At 35.3% G+C, this 21,398-nt stretch overlaps 1 protein-coding gene and 1 pseudogene across 1 annotated transcript in view; one reads left to right on the top strand and one right to left on the bottom strand.

Annotated features, from left to right (window-relative positions):
- Positions 1-6,740: 6,740 nt before the first annotated feature.
- On the top strand, positions 6,741-9,010 carry LOC132060464 (F-box/kelch-repeat protein At3g23880-like; annotated as a pseudogene).
- A 6,918-nt stretch (positions 9,011-15,928) lies between these two features.
- The window catches only part of LOC132060463 (transcription initiation factor IIF subunit alpha), a 5,993-nt gene continuing 523 nt past the window's right edge, over positions 15,929-21,398 (bottom strand). The window contains exons 2-10 of the mRNA XM_059453499.1: positions 20,357-20,528; positions 19,812-19,957; positions 19,334-19,701; positions 18,756-18,865; positions 17,718-17,861; positions 17,182-17,394; positions 16,725-16,931; positions 16,363-16,451; positions 15,929-16,266 (exon numbers count right to left, since the gene is read on the bottom strand). Of these exons, the coding sequence (XP_059309482.1) occupies positions 16,254-16,266; positions 16,363-16,451; positions 16,725-16,931; positions 17,182-17,394; positions 17,718-17,861; positions 18,756-18,865; positions 19,334-19,701; positions 19,812-19,957; positions 20,357-20,528 (1,462 nt within the window). The 3' untranslated portion in view covers positions 15,929-16,253. The remainder of the gene's footprint in view (positions 16,267-16,362; positions 16,452-16,724; positions 16,932-17,181; positions 17,395-17,717; positions 17,862-18,755; positions 18,866-19,333; positions 19,702-19,811; positions 19,958-20,356; positions 20,529-21,398) is intronic.

Here is a 21,398-nt window from a genome sequence, read left to right as displayed (position 1 = left end):
AGAGGCTTCGCGAATGCAGACTTTTAGTAATGCCTTAAGGTGACGTCTGCCGCATAATGTATACTTTAGTTTTGCCTTAAGGCAAGCTCTGCCGCATAAGGCAGACTTTTTGCAAAGTCTTGTCTTGCGAATTTTTTTTTTTTGACTGAGCAGTGGTTCGAACCCAGAACCTCGGGTATTTCGGCCACCTTTTTAAGCAAAGGGCAAAATTAAAGACCAGCAATTTGAGGGGCAAAAATTAAAGACCAATGCCTTTGAAGGACAATCCACGCAAAAAATTGTTTATTAACTCAGGCTATTTTGACCAGCTCAATCTGACCATTTGACACCTCTACGCTAGTAAAAGTATTTCAAAGCAGTTCGAAAAAAATAATAAAAATAGTTGAAATAGGCAGCTTTTTTAATTGTTCGACAACTTTTGTTAGTTATTTGCTTGAAAGTTTGAAATTTATGTTTTAAGAATTGTGGGACGGATAGAATCTCTAGGTTTCGAATTCATGTTTCTGGTATGTAAAAGATTTTTATAGGGAGTTTTTTTTTCTTTAATTAATCTTTACAGAGTGTGAACTCGAATTAATTAGGATTCCAAGATGAATACTCAAACAGAATAGGAAATCAAAATAAAATGAATATCTATCTTGTAACGCAACCAAAAATAGTTAAAGAAAGAATAAGCATCCAACTTTAAATGAATATTTATCTTGTAACGCAACTAAAAACAGTTAAGAAAGAATAAGTATCCAACTTTAATTAAAGTGACATTCCTCGTCCACTTAAACTTATATTTGTTGAAGAATAAGGATGTGTAGTGCATAAATATTAGATAGCATTTGTTTATAGGTTTTGAATCTGAGTTATAGTATGGAAATGATTTTAAGTAGGAAGGTTTTTACCTTAAATGAGCTTTCTGGAATGCGAATTCAAATTATTCCGAATATCAAAATGAATACTCAGTAAAATAAAAAAAAGCATGAAACTTTATTTTGCACACAATTTTAAAATTGAGAAAAGGTATAAGCATCCAACTTTTAACTAAAGTGAAATTCAGTCTCCACCTTTTGTTAAAAAAAAAAAAAAGGCATTCATCTCCGCCTAAACAACTTACATTTATTATTTAATAATAATTAAACCAGAAAATATATCCGAATATTACCGATGCTGAGTGGATTTTAATACACCCCGAGCTCATACACCTTAGTGAGTGTAGTCGCTCGCGGTCCAGGAATTTTTAGCTGATGTGTCCTCCACGTGGATAATTTAAAAGCCAAATAATAAATAAAGGAAAAAGACTAACATATTAATACGTCCGACCCAATAACCCACCTAATCAAATAAATCACCCAACCCGTTAAAACCCTCTAGAAATCTTCTTCTCTCATAGAACTCTCTCAAATTGCAAAACCGTCTCCTCTGGTTTTCGTAGAATTCTTAGTGTTTTAGCCAAGAAATCTCGATAAACATTGATTGTAAGGGTCGTATTTTATTGGTTCTTGGGTTTATTAAGTGTGGATGGGTTCAAGTTCGTGAAGTAATTAGCCATTATATTTGTCTTCTTCAAATACCCAACTCGATTTTTTTTTCTTCTCAACTGTATCACTTGTAAAAAATTGGAGTTTTAATTAGCTCTCAGGCGCATTTACCTCCCTTTTCAATTAGGCTGTCTTTTTTGGATAGTAACTTCAATACCCACCTATTTTTTCCTTCTATCTTAAACTTTAGTACTTATGAAGATAATTGAGAGAGAAACCTCCAAATATAACTAAGAACTTTAGCAATTAGACAAGAAGGTCAAGAAAAATTTTGAGTTGAACTTGGGGTGTGTTTTGGTGGAGGAACATTTAAATAAAGAAGAAAGGGTCTTTTTAGCTTTTGGGATTAAAAATAAAGAGAAATGTAAAATAAATGGGGTTTTTTGTCGTTTTGGCTGCTTAAGTGGCATGTTTTTTACGCTCTCACGTGCGTAGAAGAGACTGAACCCGCTTGATATGCCTTGTGGCAGCTCAGGGATGTTTTAAACTCATTTCCGGTATAAGACACGAAGCATGATGAAGCACAAACTTCTTTGCACCCAAATATACATTTACCCTAAAATTTTGAAAATACCCTAAAATTCATATGTCAGACCTCCAATTCCAATGCAATCTTTGTTTTTCATGTGATGACCTTACTCCTTATAAGAGTAAGGAATGCATTTTCCTAAACTATTTCATCTGTGAATCCTACCCTCCTTCCTCTACTCGTGAATTCACCATCACTGAATTTCGCAAGCTCGCCTTCAATTGAGGTGCCTACTTGTGCACACCCAAAGTTGGAGGGCTTGCCAGCTAAGGCAAAATTTGAGGGCTTGTTTATGTATTATGCCTAGTTTTTTTTTTATACAGCCATACCGATTTATATGTGTGCGACTGGTCAAGTGCTGCGAAGCTGCGTCGTGGAGGTCCTGGTACTGTGGTATATAGGACATCCAGAGAATCATTACGATTATTACCGCAATGTTTTACCCGTAAGCAAGGAATGGTTTATACAGAGAGTTTGATCTCTCCAAATTCGCTTATTTAATATTTGCTTGGCGTATGATTGAAGGGGAGCCTTGAAGCAACGGTAAAGCTGTGGAAGCAGCCATTAATGCTTGCATTAGGGTAGACTGTCTACATCACAACCTTTGGGATGCGACCCTTCTCTAGATTCCTGCTAACACATGATGCTTTGTTCTTTCGAACTGAGGGTCTATAGGAAACAATCTCTCTACCCCACAAAGGTAGGGGTATATCCTACCCTCCCTAGACCCCACTTGTGGGATTACACTGGGTATGTTGTTGTTGTATGACTGAGACACTCTTTTCTTTTTATCCGAAGATCATGTAGCAACCTCTTGTTATGATAAGTTTATATGTTGCTCCTATTTAATATTTGATTAAGCCCCCTCTTATCTATTATTGCTTGTGGAATAATTCCTTGCTTGATTGATCATTTCTTATCTGACTTAATTAAGTGCAATGGTATCTTTTTGTGGCTGGATAGGTAATCTTTTCGATAGATGAGAAAACCACATCTGGTAAGAAGATTCATAGATTAGGTTTAAGTTAATTACATGCTTACCCCAACTGCTTAGTGTTTTGTTGGTTAGTTTTGGGTTTTGTAAGCAAAATATAACTACTTCCTTTGTTTTGGCACTATTTTTTATTAGTTTGTTCTAAAAAAGAGACATATTCTTATATTTTTTTAAAGACATATTCTTATATTTTTCTATTAAACAAGAAGCTCTTATAACTACACATGTCTGGTATGATTTAATCTAAGACCAAAAGTTTTATAACCACACATATATTAGGGCATATGTAAGATTAACTTTCCAATTTTTTATTATCGTTTGTATCAAGTTAAACTATGACAAAAGCTGGGAGTAGTACTTAATTGATCATTCAATGACGTCTGACGATGTCTTAAGTGAAATATTATCTGTTCAAGGTAAGGCTAATATTTCAAGCCGCGACTATTACAAACTGACGTGTAAAACTTTTACTTGTAAATGAAAAAGAAAAAAAAACGACTAAACAACAAAGTGATTCTACCGAACTCTAACTGAAGTTGTTCGTAAAATTAGTAGGTACCTCTTTTAAAATGTATATACAAGAAATATATTTTGGTGTCTGAGATTTTTTTCTTTTGAATCGCCTGATTTAGGTGTGAATATCTATGTAACTTGATCTGATGGTGGTATTAAATTCGCTTAAAACGTTACAACATTTCATACAAGAAAGAGTGGAGTTTTCGACATAAAAGAGACTTCTATTGCAGTGCTGATATTTTTTCTTCTTAAATTGTATTTTTAAATTACATTGCAAAGATAATCGAAAAACATTAGGTGAGTCCACGTTCTACTGAAATTTAAACTTCGATCTCCCATGATCTTAGCCATTATACTGACCGCTAGTCCACACCCTACATATTGAAATTTAAACTTCGAGATATTACATCAATTAGTTGAGTTTTCTCCAGGAACCACTTTTTAAACACTACTTTGTTTGCCTACAATATTTTGCCTAATGAATTGCTTAAATGGCACGGAATTTTTTTTTGCTTAAATCTCAACTAATTGACATATTATCCTAAACTACACTTGTATAAATTCTTCACTTATACTATGTAATATGAGTTCATGCTTTACTCTAATGCCTCTGTTAGGCGGGAAAAAAGATACCTTAATATGTTAAGACATGATTCAACAGAAAACAACATAACACATAGAAGTCATGATTCACAAGTATCTTGCAATACATAAGAAGTTCGGTAGACATATACACTGACAAAGAACAACAATCGGCGACATAAGACATAGAAGACATGATTCATAAGTATCTAGCAATATGTAAGAAATTCAGTAGGCTAATATGCTAACACAGAATAACCGCATGAATAAATTCTCAAGTAAAAGGTTAATTGCTTTAACTTCTCTACCTAGACTAATACAGTGCAACAAGCTACGTTGATCAAGGTAGTAAAACAAAGATCATCATCCTCTATAATTGCTGATTGTAGACAAATGCACTGACAAAGAACAACAATCGGCGACATAAGACATAGAAGACATGATTCATAAGTATATAGCAATATTTAAGAAAATTCAGTAGGCGAATATGCTAGTTATTTACTTAACAATTTTTTTCCCCATTAATGTCACTTTAAGTTATCCAACAGTCTCTAGGTATAAATAAGACATAATATTAAAATCTTAACGTCTCAATTTTTTGAGAATGGACGACTAAGAAAGAATTACTACAATGTTTAAGTTCTTAGACAACTTTATGAAAAACTTAATTAATATAATATATTAGTTAGTTTTTTTTTTTTTTTTAAAATAATGGATTTTATTGAAGATATATACGTTTTTTGAATTTTCAAAAAACCTAGAACCAAAATTAATATTTTAAGGAGTTTTTAGATGCCACTCAATCGACAATTTATGTTTCCCTATTATAGTAAACATAGAATCTCAATTGCTGTTAAAATGATTTTTCTTTTTTTAGGATGCAAATGGTAAATTACTGTGGCGAAAAGAAAAAAAGAAGAAGAAATATTACCTATAATATCAAAAGTAAAAGAGACAAGAAAAGATTTTTAAAAAGGAGAAAAGATGAAAAAGACTAGAAGCAGATTGTGTTGATTCTTTTCTTTTTTTCGCATCCGGGGTATCCGGTACTCGCATTGCAAGCCACTAATCCGAATTCACATGCGTAAGGTCATTTAAAGAAAATGTTTTCTAACATGATTTTTGTTATACCGAGGATTCAAAACAAGACCTATAGTTTAGGTTGATTATCGAAGCTTAGCAATAACAATATCCTTGCATTTCTTTTTCTTGAAATTCCATCCGACATCTGGGCTTGACTAAATTCTAATTTACATAGAAAAATTTCATATAGGAGTCGTTTGGTACGCGGACTAAGTTATTCCGGATTATAGTCCTCAGATTATAAGTCTTGGACTAATTTATCCCACCTGGAGGGTGAGATAAAATAATACCAAGCTTGATGAGATATTCAAGACTAAGTTTGGGATAAATTTTATACCTCTTTTGGTTGAAGGGATAAATTTATACATTCAACCCAACAACGTATAAATTTTATCTCAAACTTAATCCCGGAATATCCACCTTATCCCGCGTACCAAACGACCCTCTTAGATAAAGTGCTCCTAACAAAGGCGACTCTATACTGAGGGTGACAAAACTAGCCTAAACTTACTTTACCTGCCCAATTTGCCCAAATTTTAATAATTTTGCGCTAGAATAATTTTGAAAATAGACTAATTTGGGCTAGTCTAAGTTAACCCATCACAAATATCAGCCCAAATGGACCATAATGATGCACCTATGAAAATGCTCAATCGTAACCCAGCAGTTCTACTTTGATTTAAAAAAAAAAAAAAAAATCTTATTTAACCGCAACAACTATTTATTAGCCTAGCCTCGATTAAATTCTGATTCGCATGCCTGTATTAGAATAAAGTGCCCTAAGTCCTAACATAGGATTTAACGCACTTTATACATGGTATTGCATTTATTTTTGAAAGATGACACAGAAGAAGAGGAAGTCAAAAGGTTACGAGGGAAAATTAGCAAATAGAGAGACCAATATCTTCAAAGCTCAAAAGAATAACAAATCAATTGCAAATACAAAAAAGACTAATTTTTTCAATCAAATTCACAAAGGCATATCATTCTTTATGTGTTTTCTTTTGTTTGTTTATGCACCTCGAATATTTCACCAGTTAACTCTTTGAAGCTTGTGGTTCGGGATTCTAATTCTTTTTATTTAATGAACTTTAAATTATACTCCTAATACTTTGTACTCTCTTCGTATATAAGGGTTGACCTATTTGAGGGAGTCAAATAATTCTTTTTTTTTACTATGATTTCCTCATATTCTTTTAATATATTATGAATTATGCATGCTTATAGTACTTTTTATTTAGTTTTTAAATATGTAAATTTTATTTTAAATAGTCGAAGAATCTATGTTTGAAATTGAGTCAAAGAAAGAGCTGTTTGACCGCTAAATAGGTTAACCCTCGTGTAAATTGGGACGGAGGAAGTAGATATTTAATGGACTTCTTAAGAGAAATACAAGATTTGGACCGAAACTATTAAGTTCACGAATAACAGATAAAATATATATTTATTTATATATATAGAGCTAGCCAAACACAATGTTTTTTTTTTTTTTTTTTTTTTAAATTAAATGGTAGGGAAGAGCATTGTGGAGCCGTCGAATAATAATGTAGAGCAGATGGATATTGATCAGGTGAGTTCTTATTTCAATGTGGTGTTATTACTTCCAATTAAGTTTGTTAATTGTTGGTGTGTTAGACATTTTCCCAGGTTATGATTAACATTAAAGATAGCATTATTCAATGAGGATACTATCACTAGCTTTTGGTTTTTTTATTAGTTTGTTGTATGTTTTTCTTTTTATTCAAAAGAAGAGAGTTATGCTCTATGACAGTAATGTTTTTGTGACTGAGAAATTACTGGAATCTAACATTGATCAGAAAATTTATGGGAAGTTTAGAAATCGTTGTCTTAGATGTCCTGAATGATAGTACCACGTACTAATAAAACATAATCACTAGATCAACGCCAAAACTCTACGTTAAAATTCCACAAGTATTCTTTATTTGGAATGGTAGGAGGATGTGGAGGCTGCGGATTAGGGTAGAAAGTTAGACGGTAGTCAAGCGTTGTCTCGCTCTCCTGGGGATGCTTGGTAGGTAGCTAGTACCAGCGTTACTCTCGTAGTTTTTTTGTCTTAAGATTGCTGCTACTACATGTTGTTTCTTCTGCTTTGGTTATCACATTAGTTTGCTCGGAATGCTATTTTACGCTTCTTTCTTATTCGCTATGTCTTATTTGCTATGCCTTTTTACTTTTGTATTGTCTTCCATATTGCCTTGTTGTGTGTTACTCGAGCCGGGGGTTTTTGGAAAACAGCCTCTCTACCTCCATGAGGTATGGGTAAGGTCTGCGTACGCTCTACCCTCCCCAGACCCCACTTGTGGGAATACACTGGGCATGTTGTTGGTGTTGTTGTATTCTTTTTGGAACAAAAATGGTTTCAATCATTAGACAGTCTTCACAACCAAATGAAAATCTGTTTTGAACTCTAGTTACTATAGTTTTTTTTTAAAAATATTTGATCTTGGTTTTCATATATGTGAGTGTGTGTGTGTGTGTTTGTGAGAGAGAGAGAGAGAGAGAGAGCCCGAAAGATTTAATATATTCAACTGGTGAACTACTAAAGCACTTTCCTTGTCCTATCTAGGCCATGGGAATCCAATTCGATCAGGATATAATTGTGGAGATCCTCAGCAGGTTACCCATGCGGTATCTTGTTCAATTCAAATGTGTTTCGAAATTGTGGAAGACATTAATCTCCGATCCTTACTTTACGATGAAGCATCTCAATCATGCCAAGAATGATCGATATTCCCAAAAACTTCTTATTTACGAACGTTCCCTTAAGAGTGGTGCACCTTCCATGTATTGCTGTCCTTTATCATCGGTTCAACTGGTTGAGAAAGTACAAAAACTTGATTGCCCCTGCAATTTCTAGAAGCACAGTCTATTGTTCTTGCAATGGCTTGATTATTATCCATGTTATTGATAGTATTAATGAATGCTCCATAATTATGCTATGGAACCCCTCCACAAGAGAATCAGTAGTACTTCCAGATCCAGAATTTTCACTGGTGGTAGGTTCCTTGTTTGGGATTGGGTTATGACTCAACTAGTGGTGACTTTAAGATCCTTAAAATTTGCAATGGCAAAGATAGTAGCGAAGTACCTGGTGAAATTCTAGCGTTGAAAAGTGGTTCCTGGAGAAATATTGATAAACATCCTCGTGGAATTTGCAATAAGGTGTCTGGTATGGGTTCCGCTTTGGCATTTGTAATCGACGCATTTCATTGGATCGGTAAGTCTAGAAATCATTTTGAGGTTTCAAGAACTTATTCTCTGGTTTCATTTAGTATTTCAAATGAAGTGTACGGAGAGATACCGTTGCCAGAGGAAGTATTATGCTTGAAGGGCGACTTCTATGTTGGTGTTTCAGTATTGGATGGAATGCTTTGTGTTCATTCTACTTTTCCTAAGCATACTTTTAAGTTATGGGTATTGAAAGACTATGGTGTCAAGGAATCTTGGAATGCATTGTTAACTATAGACGATCCTTGCATTTTTCAAGCCATACCAAAATATAGGTTTGCCAACGGTGAAGTGCTATTTTGGTGCATAGATTATCAGTACAGTTGGCCGTATTCATTGAGGACATCCAGAAGACAATTTAGATTATGTCGTACCTTTGAGGATGGATTTGCTTTTACAGAAGCTTGATCTCTCCAGAATCACTTATTTAATGTTTGCTTATGTATGATCGAGGAACTTTTTTCTTTTTTTCAGTTACCATGTTACAACCTCTTTATTAGTTTATCTATTGCTCACCAATTTTTAAGTTTCAAAATTTATTACCAAAACTGTCAGTTTCTGGGAGTATCAACTTCATTGCTAAGAACGAAGTGGTTAACCCCATCTTCTCCTTTACTTATTAGTGCTTGTGTAGTTCTGAATATGAATAATGCATTGTTTGTTCTTCAGTCGTAGTTCAGTGGAACCGTTCCTAGCTGGATAGAAAGACAGCTTCTTGCTACATCTTTTTTTCTATTTGATTGAAACTGTAAAGAAGCTCGATAGACTGGTTGAAATTATGTAATTTTCTGTTATAGCTACATACAAGAAGCTAGCCATTCTTCTACCATGTTATAGATGAGGAGGCAATTGTACCTTAGGGGTCGTTTGGTAGTAATGTTGGGATTAGTAATGCAGGGATTAGTTATGCCGAGATTATTTCTTTTCAACTGTTTGGTGTGATGTATTAAAACTAACATGCATTGCATATTTTCTTTAATTATGCTTATCCATGCATTAATAATCTTGATATTGCTAATCCCATGGTTTGCTATGTATTAGTTATACATAAGATAACACCAAATCGGGTGTACAACTAATACTTGAAGTAGTTATACATAGGTTGAAAAAGTGTACCAAATAAGAGATTAGTGATACGAAAGCTAACACATGCATTATTTTCACTAATACATCCTACCAAACAAGCCCTTAGAGTTTAGAATAGAAAAGGCCATGAAGGCTAGATACACCACTGCTAGATCATCATCATCATCATCATCATCATTTCTAAATTACAACTATCAGAAAAGAAGAAAAAAAAAAAAAAAAAAAAAAAAAAAAAAACTAAAAAGAAGGGGGAGAGGCTCATGACAAATCAGTAATCTTTCACATAGTAGCTAGGCCCTGTTATTGTTAAGACTCCGAGGAAATAATATGAATCCTTAATCCTTTCTGCTCTTTTTGAGTCTGTTTCACTTCAATACGTACTTGATTCACATAATGATGGTTGGAATTTATTCATCTTCATCAAGTTGAACACTGACGAATATTGTAAAGGGAATCAAAGGGAAGCTGCCGGAGGAGGAATCCAAAGGGACCAGAATGGAAATATGAAGATGGCGTACCGCTCTTATTTTGGAATATGTAGTAAGCATAGTGTTTACAACAACAACAACGTACCCCGTGAAATCTCATAAAGTGGGATATGAGGAGGATAGAGTGTGTGCGTAAACCTTATCCTTACCTTGGGAAGTAGAGAGGCTGTTTCGGGTAGACCATCGGCACAAGGACAAGCAATTTAAAGCAGTATAAAAGCCATGAAACAGTAGCATAGTGTTTAGCTGTTCTAAAATGTCTACAATGGTGTGCTCGAAATTATGTAATGAGTGTGTCATTATTGAGACTGACTCTACGGTTCTGGTGAACGAATCTGATTAATTGAGACAACAAATCACTGAATCAGGGGCAGATGCACAGCTATGATACCGGGTTCATCTAAACTCAGTACTTCCAATGCGGAATATAAATTTATATGTAAAAAATTGTTAAAATTACAACAAACAATAGGTATAAACCCCATAACTTTAGGAATATAACGGGTTCAACGCTAAAATTTTTAAAGGTTGAACACATAAAATTTAAATTCTGAATTCGCCTCCACAACAAGATGATATGGCCAATCAGATATGAAATACTTTAGATCAAGCAATTGATAGCAAAAGACAGATTTCCAATAAGACGTTGCTATAGCCTGTAGGAGGCCAACTGTGAAGGGAAACTTGAAGCAACAGTAAAATTGTTTTCGTGTGACCTATAGGTTATGGGTTCGAGCGGTGGAAGTAACCACTAATTCTTGCATTAGGATAGACTGTGTACATCACACCTCTTGGGGTGCCACCCTTCCCTGGACCCTGCTAATGCGGGGTGTTTTGTGCACCGCGCTGCCCTAATAGGGAGGCCAACGGTGTTGAGGATACTCTAGCTGACATTGGAGTTAGGGAGAAACAAGAGACCTTCTTCACTGAGGCAAATTATTTGCCTAGACAAGCCAAAGGTCACACTAAAGAATGATCAAGATGTTCTTCCAAACTTTATTTAAAAATAGAATTAAGAACAACCAATTTAGCTTTGACAATGGATATCAGTTTCTTAGTCTATTTTTGCATTAGCAATTATGCTTTAAAAATGTTAAATGCTGCAGAGCAAGTCATTACCTTTCCTATCAATTGTTTGACACTCCCTTAAAAATTGAGTAATAATTTGTTTTATCAAATTACTCTTATCAACTATGCGTTGAAAATTTAAAATTAACTACTACTTCCTCCGGTCCATAGTAAGTGTCCACTTAGTCTTTTTCACACCCGAAAACACTAACTCCTAAAACTTGTTTTCAGGTATTTGACTATCCTTCCTTAATAAAATGATATCATAGACAACAACAAAGAACAACATACCTAGTGAAATCTCATAAAGTGATGCCTCAGGAGCGTAGAGTGTACGTAGACCTTACTCCTACCTCGAGAGGTAGAGAGGCTGTTTCCGATAGACCATCGGCACAAGAACAAACAATTCAAAACAGTATGAAAAAAGAGAATGCCCAAAGTAAAATATAAAAACATAGAAGGGGGTGGAAGTGAAATAGAAAATTGGAATAATTTAAGAGAATTCTTAGGGATATGTAAATAAAGCTAAATATGAAAAAATAAAGTTAATTCATTCTTGATTATATACGAGGACACTTCTTTTGGACCAAAACAAAACGGCTAAATGAACACCTGTTATGGACCGGAGGGAGTAGAACTTTATGTAGTTTTATTTAATGATAAAATTAATATTAGAAGAAAATAATAAATCTCTTTTAATTTATTAAATCAGATAAGTAAAATTAAAAAAATATAAGGAACTACTCCGTCCGTCCCAATTTATACATGGGTTGAACTATTTGGAAAGTCAAACAACTTTTACTTTGACTCAATTGAAAATATAGATTCTTCGAGTATTTTATAATAAAATTTACATATTTGAAAACTTTTATAATAAAATTTACATATTTGAAAACTACATAAAATAAGTAACATAAATCCGTATAATTAATAATTCAAAATATATGAAAATAGTTTGAGAACATCGTAGTTAAAAAGAGTTGTTTGACTCCCCAAATAGGTCAACCCTCCAGTAAATTGGGACGCATTGGAGTAGTAAAAAAGAACGGCCAGAAACCCTTGCTCCAAAGAAAGATGACGCAAAAGAAGAAGAACAAGTCCAATGTTTATGTGGCAAAATTATTAGCAAAGAGAGAATCCAATCTTGTCATAGCGAAATACATTGCAAATAAAAAAAAAAACTCTAATCTTATCAGTCAAATTACTAGTATTAGCAATGGAGAAAAAGCAACACCAAAGTTTAATCAGAATTCAGTACCTCCTGATCAAATTTGTAAAGGTATCATCTTTCTTTCTTGGGAAGTTTACGAAAATGTCGGCCATCTAGTTTACCAAACATGACCGAAGTACACTGCCTATACACTTCGGCTTTATAGGCAGTGTATTAAGTATGTATATTACATGTATATTAGGTGTATATGTTTATATAGTATATGTATATTTAGTATAAACTACACACTAGCTATACAGTCTATACATATTTTGTAAACTAGATGGACGAATGGTTTTGCCTGTAATTTTCCCTGCTTTATTTCTGCTGCTCTATGTGTGTGTTTTCAATGGATCAGCTTGTACGCACCTCAATTTAGGGCCCGAGGTAGAAGCACGGATACCAGTTCAATAGTACTTCCCTATCCATTTTATATAATGACGGATTGGGTATGACGCAACTAGTGATGGACTATAATATCCTTGCTGTTAACCTGCTCAACTATTATTTTGCTGGGGAAGCATCCGTTGCAATTCTCTCGCTAAAAAGTGGTTCCTGGAAAAGACGTTTTAATTATCCTGCCGGCATTCGCCGTGTGGGTTGTTGTGCTATGGATTCTTTGGTATTTGTACATGGAACATTTCATTGGGTTGGTTTGTCACGCTGTTATACTATCATTTCATTTAACATTTCAAATGAGGTGTACCGAGAGATACCGTTGCTAGAGCAAATGTGCAATGTATACAAAGAGAAGATCATGAGGCTTGGTGTTTCAGTACTGGGAGGAATGCTTTGCTTTTATTATACATGTCTTGATGGGCTTGCAAGCACGTTCAAGTTGTGGGGAATGAAAGACTATGGTGTCAAGGTATCTTGGACCGAATTGCTTACAATACAAGGTGGTTATAGTTTTTTAATGCAGCCATACCGATTTATATGTATGCAGATGGTCAAGTGCTGCTAAGCTGCGATTATGTTGGAGATCGTGTTACTGCTCTATGTAAGACATCCAGAGAATCATTTGGATTATTACCACAAAGTTTTACCCGTAAGCAAGGAATGGTTTATACAGAGAGTTTGATCTCTCCAAAATCACTATTTAATATTTGCTTGCGAGTGATTGAAGGGGAGCCTTGGAGCAACGGTAAAGTTGTCTCCGTGTGACCTTATAGGTCACGGGTTCGAGTCCTAAAGCAGTCATTAATGCTTGCATTAGGGTAGACTGTCTACATCACACCCCTTGAAGCGACCCTTTTCCAGATTCGCACAAAGATAGGATTAAGGTCCGCATACCTCCCCATAACCCACTTGTAGGATTACACTGGGTATGTTGTTGTATGATTGAGACACTTTTTTTTTTTTTTGCCCGAAGATCATGTAACAACCTCTTACTATAATAAGTTCATCTGTTGCTCTTATTTAATAGTATTTGATTAATCCCCTCTCTTATCTATTGTTGCTTGTGGAGTAATTCCTTGGTTGATTGATCGTTAGTTTTGTGATTTAATTTTACTCTTTTGAGTTGTGCTCCGGCCTTAAGTGCAATGGTATCTTCTTGTGGCTGGGATATGTAATCTTTTCGATAGATGAGAAAACCACATGTGGTAAGAAGATTTATAGATTGGGGTTAAATTAATTATATGCTTACCTCAAGTGTTCCGTGTATTGCTGGTAGGGGTGGGCGTTCGGTATTCGGTTCGGTATTTTTAAAGTTCGGGTTCGGTAATTCGGTAATCGGTAATTGAAAGTAGATACCAAATACGAACTTTCGAACTTCGGTTCGGGTAATCTCGGTAATCCGTAAATCAAACTTCGGTTCGGTACGGTATTCGGTAATACCATATTAAGTCGAGTTCACTGTATTACATCAATGGTTAGATAACAAGCACAGATTTGGGGTTTCTTAATTTTTTTAGCTGTAAATTTGGATACCCAGATTTGTGCATTTTGAATGAATATATGTGATTAATAGTGACAGTTGATTTGGGGATTCAACTTTCAAGATTTGTTATGAGTAAAAACTCCATGTCTTTAAATGATGAAGTTGTATCACTAACACATAATTAGCAGCCTCCTCAATGTTTTAGTGCCTCTAAAGCTTAATATTTATACATTAAATAAGAAAAACAGGAAATTGAAATGCGAAACTCACTCATGGTTTTTCACTTTCAGTTGCCTTGGCCTGTTGGAACTACAGTTTTTGATAAATCATCTGCAACAATTATAAGATGTAAAAGATCAGAATAACAGGTTTTCGTTTTTCTCAACAATCAGTGCTCAAAATGCAATTAACATGATCTACGCTAACGGTTAATAATATAAGGAGAGCATGAGAACTTTCACTATCAAAGAAATGTATAAGCTAAGGACATGGGGCTGATGGCGGATCGCAGATGGGCTGGACTATTAATTTAATGGCCCTCTATTTAATAACTATTTCGTTATTCGGGAAATACCGAATTACCGAACTTATAATTACGAATACCGAATACCGAAACCGAATACCGAACTTTTTTAATTTTATTACCGAAAACCGAAATACCGAAACCCTCGGTTCGGTTCGGTAATTCGGTTTTCGGTGTTTTATGCCCAGCCCTAATTGTTGGTTAGTTTTGGGTTTAGTGACCAAAATATAACTACTTTCGCCGTTTCACTTTTGTTTGACACTATTTTCTTATTAGTTCGTTCTAAAAAAGAATGACATATCCTTATACTTCTTTAATAAACAAGAAGCTTTTATAACTACATGGCATGATTTGTTTAAGATCAATACCTCTATCCCACTCATATTAGTTTTAAGATTACAAATTTCAAAACTTTCCTATTTTTTAAGTCGTTTGTATAAAGTTAAACTATGACAAAAGTTGGGGGTAGTACTTTATTGATCGTTCACTGACTATGTCTTAAGTGAAATATTATCTGTTCAAGTTAATATTTCAAGCCCGGACTATTACACTGAAGTGTAAACTTTACTTTGTAAATGAAAAAAGAACCAACTAAATAACAAAAAGTGATTCTACCGATTGCTACATTAAAGTTTAAACGGAAAATGCTCAAATATGTCATTGAACTATAGGAAATGGCTCATTTATGCCATTTGTCAATACTTTAGCTCATTTATGCCATCGTTGTTACCAAAACGGTTCATCCATGCCATTTTTCATTAATGCCGATTTTATAATATTAGATATAACACGTGACCTCCAATTAGAGATCCACATCGTTTAATTAAACCAGCACAAATTAAATCCTAAATTAAACTAAAACCCGACCTATAAATTTATGGTGGTTTAATTAAACGGTGTGAACCTCTAATTGGAGGACAAGTGTAAAATATTGTAAAACCAGCATTAATGAACAATTGACAAGAATGAGCCATTTTAGTAACGGCTATGGTATATATGAACCATATCCAATAATTTGATGGCATATTTGAACTTTTTCCGAAGTTTAAATAATATGTCAAATTAGTTGGGTTTTCTCCAGGAAACGCCTTTTAAACACTACTCTGCATGCAATATTTTGCCTACTGAATTGCTTAAAACTCAACTAATTGACATTATCTATAGTGATCGTTACCCACAAAATATGATATATGAGATGCAGTTAAACTACACTAGTATAAAAATTCTTTACTTATATATAACATAACTTCTATCATACTAACTTGATTCAAGTCACATTTTCGCCTAGGAACACATCTATCTACGAGTTTATCCAACCCTTCGCATAGATTTATTGCCATTTTCGGCTCATTTGTCTACTGCAACGATCATTCGAGACTATTACAAACAAAGCAAAGCTTGCTCATTGTATAAGGTTTTAAACGTCCAACAAAACACAAAGTTCAGTTTCTTTTCCAACCCCTTATATTCTCCTGATCTCAACCAATTTGTAGCCAATGATACCTTGGTTTGCCCTATTGATTTGTCCTGTACAAAAGAGTTGCGCAATACAACTTAGAAACCGGTACAAAGTCATGGAGTTGCCAACGTGCAGACAACATAGACATCAAAATAAACATTCACCTCTCTCGTAACACGACATAGCTACTTCCTGAAGCAGTCTTCTGTATCTTGGAGATCTTCCTCAATACGTCGGCAAAAGCAGACTTATCCTGCATCAATGTAATTAATGCAGTCACGTACGGGAAGGAGCAACCCACAAGAAGTAAAAGGAGTTCTAAAACTTCGCCGAAATGCAGTTACGCTGAGGATATCTAATTCTGCTCTACATTTTTTCGGATGCTTATTCACAAGATCAACTCAAATATGACAATCTCAAGTTAGGAAATCTTGTATTTCAGGCTTTCCCTGCATTTACTAGCCTAAACTATATGTCAGTGAGCCACAATGGGCAAACCTATCTCGACAACCCAGCCTTGTCGTACCTCTTTACATTTCAAACGAGATTTAAATTGGCTGACAAGATCCTGTGTGGTCACTGGTTTTCTCTGCAATAGAACAGCTCTAATTTCATCTTCAGTAACAGGACCTGTGGCAGTACTTGAAGCAGTTTTGGAAGAGGTCGATGCACCCTTTGGCAGAGCACTGTTCTTTGCAGTAGATGGAGTTTCATCTTTACCAGGTTTCGCATCCTACAAAATGTGAAGAGAAGGAGATCAGCAATAATATAATAAGAGAAAGCAAATAATTCCTCCTCAGAAAATCAAGGAGCTGGTTAGTTGTATCAAAATATGGTTTTGTTAAACAGTACAGGGGTAAGTAACAAGCGGTTTCCTACGTGAGTGCAAAACTTGACTACTTGAGATGCCTTGATAGCATATTATTTTAATGCTAAGTACCATATCATGATAAAAGCAAATAAATATCATAGTAATCTCATACCGTCTCTGTTTTCACTTTTTTCAAGGGAGCACCATTAGTTGGTTTTGACTCATCTCCATTAGCTTTTCTTTTAGTCTTAGCCGACTTTGAAGCTGGAGTTCCACGGTTGGATCCAGCAGCAGCTGGTTTCGAAGGACTGCTGGTCTCAATCGGTTCTTCTTTAGGAGCTTCCTTCGGCTTAGAGGCTAATACGGGTGAAATATCCTCTTCTGCCTGATAAAGGCGGAAGGGGAAAAAAAACACATCTTAGAGAGAGGGAAAAAAACATACAGTGAGAAAACAGAACTACTTCCTGTCAAAATAAACAAATGGAGAAAGCAACCAACTTAGAACAAGCCCAACCAGGATGAGAAAAATAGTGTAAGGGCCCAGCTGTCACTTTATGAGAAGTTAAAGAGCCCACTTATATGCCCTAAATGTATTTATTCTCTTGGCTGAGATAGCAAATACAAAAAGAAGAAATAGTAGCTGTAGCCATCAAACACGAAAAGTAAAAGAAACCTTCACTTAGCAACCAATAATGAATCAAAACTTACATCATCATCATCATCATCATCGTCATCTTCAGCATCTGATTCATTCAATCCATCAGCTTTTCCAAGCAACTTTTTCAACTCTTTTCCAGATTTGCTCAAACCCCCTCCTCCCTCTTCTTCACCTTCATCCTCGTCATCATCGTCCTAAACCACACAGAGAATACGAGAGGTCCACAGCCATAGGTAGAGAAAGAACGTTAATGCACAAAATAGAAAATAAAACCCGAAAGCACTTTCTCAATGCATACACCTACTGAATCCCTGTCCAAGTTACAAGTATTATTCACATATATGATCTCAATTACATAGAAAGGTGAAGCTCCTTCTGGAAACAAAATGTTATACCCCAAAACTTTAGGGACCACGAACAAAAATTTTACGGACCACGAACAAGTGAAAATGTGCACTGGTTCTTCTTCAAGGGCAATCTTAGTATTCATAGAAAAGGAAATTCTACTGTCTTCTGCATGCATCACAACAAAAATACGTCTATTTACACTTTAATCTGAGCTGGGCAAGGCTCCCTACTTCCTATTGGCAACAAAACCATGCCCAAGGCCAGAAAAGAGATTATAGACTATCTTTTATGTATGATGATCTGGATGGTGAGGAAGCCAATTCTCAACTTTATTGCTATGTCGATATCTGATTCCCTTGATGGGGGTAGTTAACTTGCATGGCACATCATGAAAACTGTTACGTTGCACATTTGCAGCACCAGGAAAAATTGCTATAATATTTTCTATTTTTCCTAACTCTTCAAGTAATACATTTCGTAGGATGTTAGAGTTCTTTAGTATGGTGAAAAATTGTAATCTTGAGAGAGTCCATTCTCAGTAGGCAGTAACAAAGACTTCAAACTTCCATTTGTTTGCCGGAGTAAAGCAAAAGAGACAATAAATATATGCCACTGGCTTTTCGTATATGCTAGTTATCCAAAAAAATTTATACACCAAATACTTGCTACATATTCCTGCTGGTGCAGCATTATGTAAAGTTATTTAGTATCAGAATTTCAAAGTTCCACAAATAACCAACCTGCTTAATCTCAGGAGGAGCAGGAATTTCAGGCGTCAAATCCTCCTCACGATCAATCCCAACAGCTTCATCATCATCCGTAAAAATCTCCTCATGCTCCCAGTCATCCCCTGGAAAGAAATGAGAGCCCTTTAGCAGAAACAAAAGAAACCTGACAATAGAAGGTGGTCAAATGGTGAAGAAACAACCTAATGCACGAGCTAATCTGCGCCCTCAAGTTTCAAAAAATAAAAAACAGAACCAAAGATGAACGACGTCCCACTCTAGAACAAAACAGCAATTATAGACATTTTTCTATTAGAAGTCATTTCTAGTTCTTGCAACCAGAAAAGGAGAAGAGATAATTGTGAACTGCAGTAATCCGTGGACACTTAATTTACAAGAAAACGAAATAAACAGTTTCAAACAATGATTTCAAAGAGGAAAATCCCAGGAGCGCCCTATAATGCTAGGTGAAAGCTCAGCCGGAGAAGAATATTGGGGTTTCCAACATAACCATTTAGAATGAAAACGCAGATCATAGATTACTGGATAATTGGTCGAATCTGCAACGCATTCTAGGAAGAACAAAATCTTACCTTTTTCAATATCATCATCATCCAGGTCAAGATCGCCCCCTCTAGGACCCTCTTCATCATCATCGCCTCTTTTGTTGAGTCCCAACCTGTTTTTCCTAGCAGCCTCCTCTTCCTCATCTTCATCCCCGTGGTCTGACGCGTTGCCTTCGTCCTCATCACCAGAAGCTTTCTTACGCCCCCTTGCCCCACCAGATCCACTTTCTTTGTCATCAAATCTTTCTACTTCACCAAAAGCAGCAGGTCCATTATTTGCTGCTTTCATCATCCATCTCTGGTACCCATCTGCAGTTTTTCTTCTATTTTTCATTTTCTCTTCTGCTTCCTCCAGAGTAAGTTGCTTATATTGGGCAACTTTGTTGAAGTTATACCTAATGGTTAATATAAAAAGGGAAAAAAAATGAATAGATGCAAATCCAAAATCTACAAGAATACCTTATAACGTCAAAGCTACAGAAACAGCAAAAACTAAGATGCTTACCAAGAACCAGCGGGAATAGCAAATAACTCTTCACCCTGCATCATCAGTAGATAATATTGTGCTGACTGTGCTCCCTCAAGCTGACCATGGAACTGAAATTGGCCAGTTTCATCCTCTAATAGCCATGGTTTATTCTTGTACTTTTCCTGCAATTCACAAAAAAATAAAGGTCATAAATGAACCCATAAGATCCACCGCTGAAGATCACATTTGACAAGAATAGAACAACAGGCATCCATAGAGGCATACCTATGATCCAAGATGTCGAGATTAGTTTTTTTTTTTTTTTTTTTTTTTGGGGGGGGGGGGGGGAGAGTTTAGATTGTTCACAGAAAAGACGCCCTTTTGATAAATAGAATTTGAAACCTCCTATCTAATCTAATCACAGTTCTCAGGCTTCTGCATAAGAGGCTTCATGGAATAGGGTGTATGATATCCCTTCACAATCAAGCAGATTTTCGCACTTGCATATATATCAATGAAAATAAGCATAAGGAGACATGGCAACTGATGCAATGAGGATGATACTACTAAATATTTCATACCCGCAAAGTATCCGTAACTTGACGCCCTTGCAGACCTTCTTTTTGTAAAGTCCATTTACTGTCATTCTTCTTTTTTGAAAATTTAGGTAAGCCTGAAGCAAATCTAGCAATGAAATAATTCTTGTCATTGCTGGAGCAAGCCCGAACGTTATACTCCTGCACATAAACATGACTTCAATAACCAGAGTCTTATACCCAATTTTGCACAAAGGATAAAGTAAAAAATGCATCACATACAAAATCTTTCATGAATTGACACACATTGAATGAGAAAATTTCAGTCAGCACTAGCTACCAAAAGTGTGGTCTGACCAAGCGTCTAATTGATATCATTAACACGATTAAGATGTTCACTTAAATATTTAGGACAAAGGTAGAGCAAATCAATCAATTCGGCATCAGAAAGATAAAACTTCAATTCAGCAGGCAGCGGCAAGCACATCCTAAACTAAAGGTTTTTTAACACACTTCACCTCTTTCATCTGCTAAATGTATCAGCCTTCACAAAGTTAATCAGTCATGCTCATGATATAATTGCATTCATCAACTACCTTATCCAAAATGAAAGAATCAGAAATAGACACCTTCCTTCATCTTTCTCCAACACATAAATTGAGAAACTAGAGCCATTTAATAACAGAGCTTAAATCTGCTATTTCTGTTCAGAACTTTTGAGCATAAGGCACAAAAATGAGTGCAATTGGGCCAGGTTTCACTTAAACAAAACCATTCTGCAGGGTGTGAACATAGAATATTTTGGAGAAGTAGAAAGGTATAATCTTAACAAAAGTAAGAACGGACTAGTTCACGCATTAAATCAATATAAGCTCAAGACAAAACTGTTGATACTAGTGTGGCAAATAGTTACGTTTAGCAAATGAGAACATAATAAGGAAAACAAGGATAAAAGAAACAACCAACAGGTTCGAGAAGCAAAGGATGAATACAAGAAAGTATAGGTAGAAGCTCTGATCTTTGGGGGGAAGGGAAAAAGGAAAGGAAATTTTGGGTTAAAAGATATAATGGGGTCCCCAAGGGGGGC

The sequence above is a fragment of the Lycium ferocissimum genome, chromosome 6 (assembly GCF_029784015.1).
Source record: "Lycium ferocissimum isolate CSIRO_LF1 chromosome 6, AGI_CSIRO_Lferr_CH_V1, whole genome shotgun sequence".
NCBI lineage: Eukaryota > Viridiplantae > Streptophyta > Magnoliopsida > Solanales > Solanaceae > Lycium > Lycium ferocissimum.
This window is presented reverse-complemented; position numbering and strand designations above follow the sequence as displayed.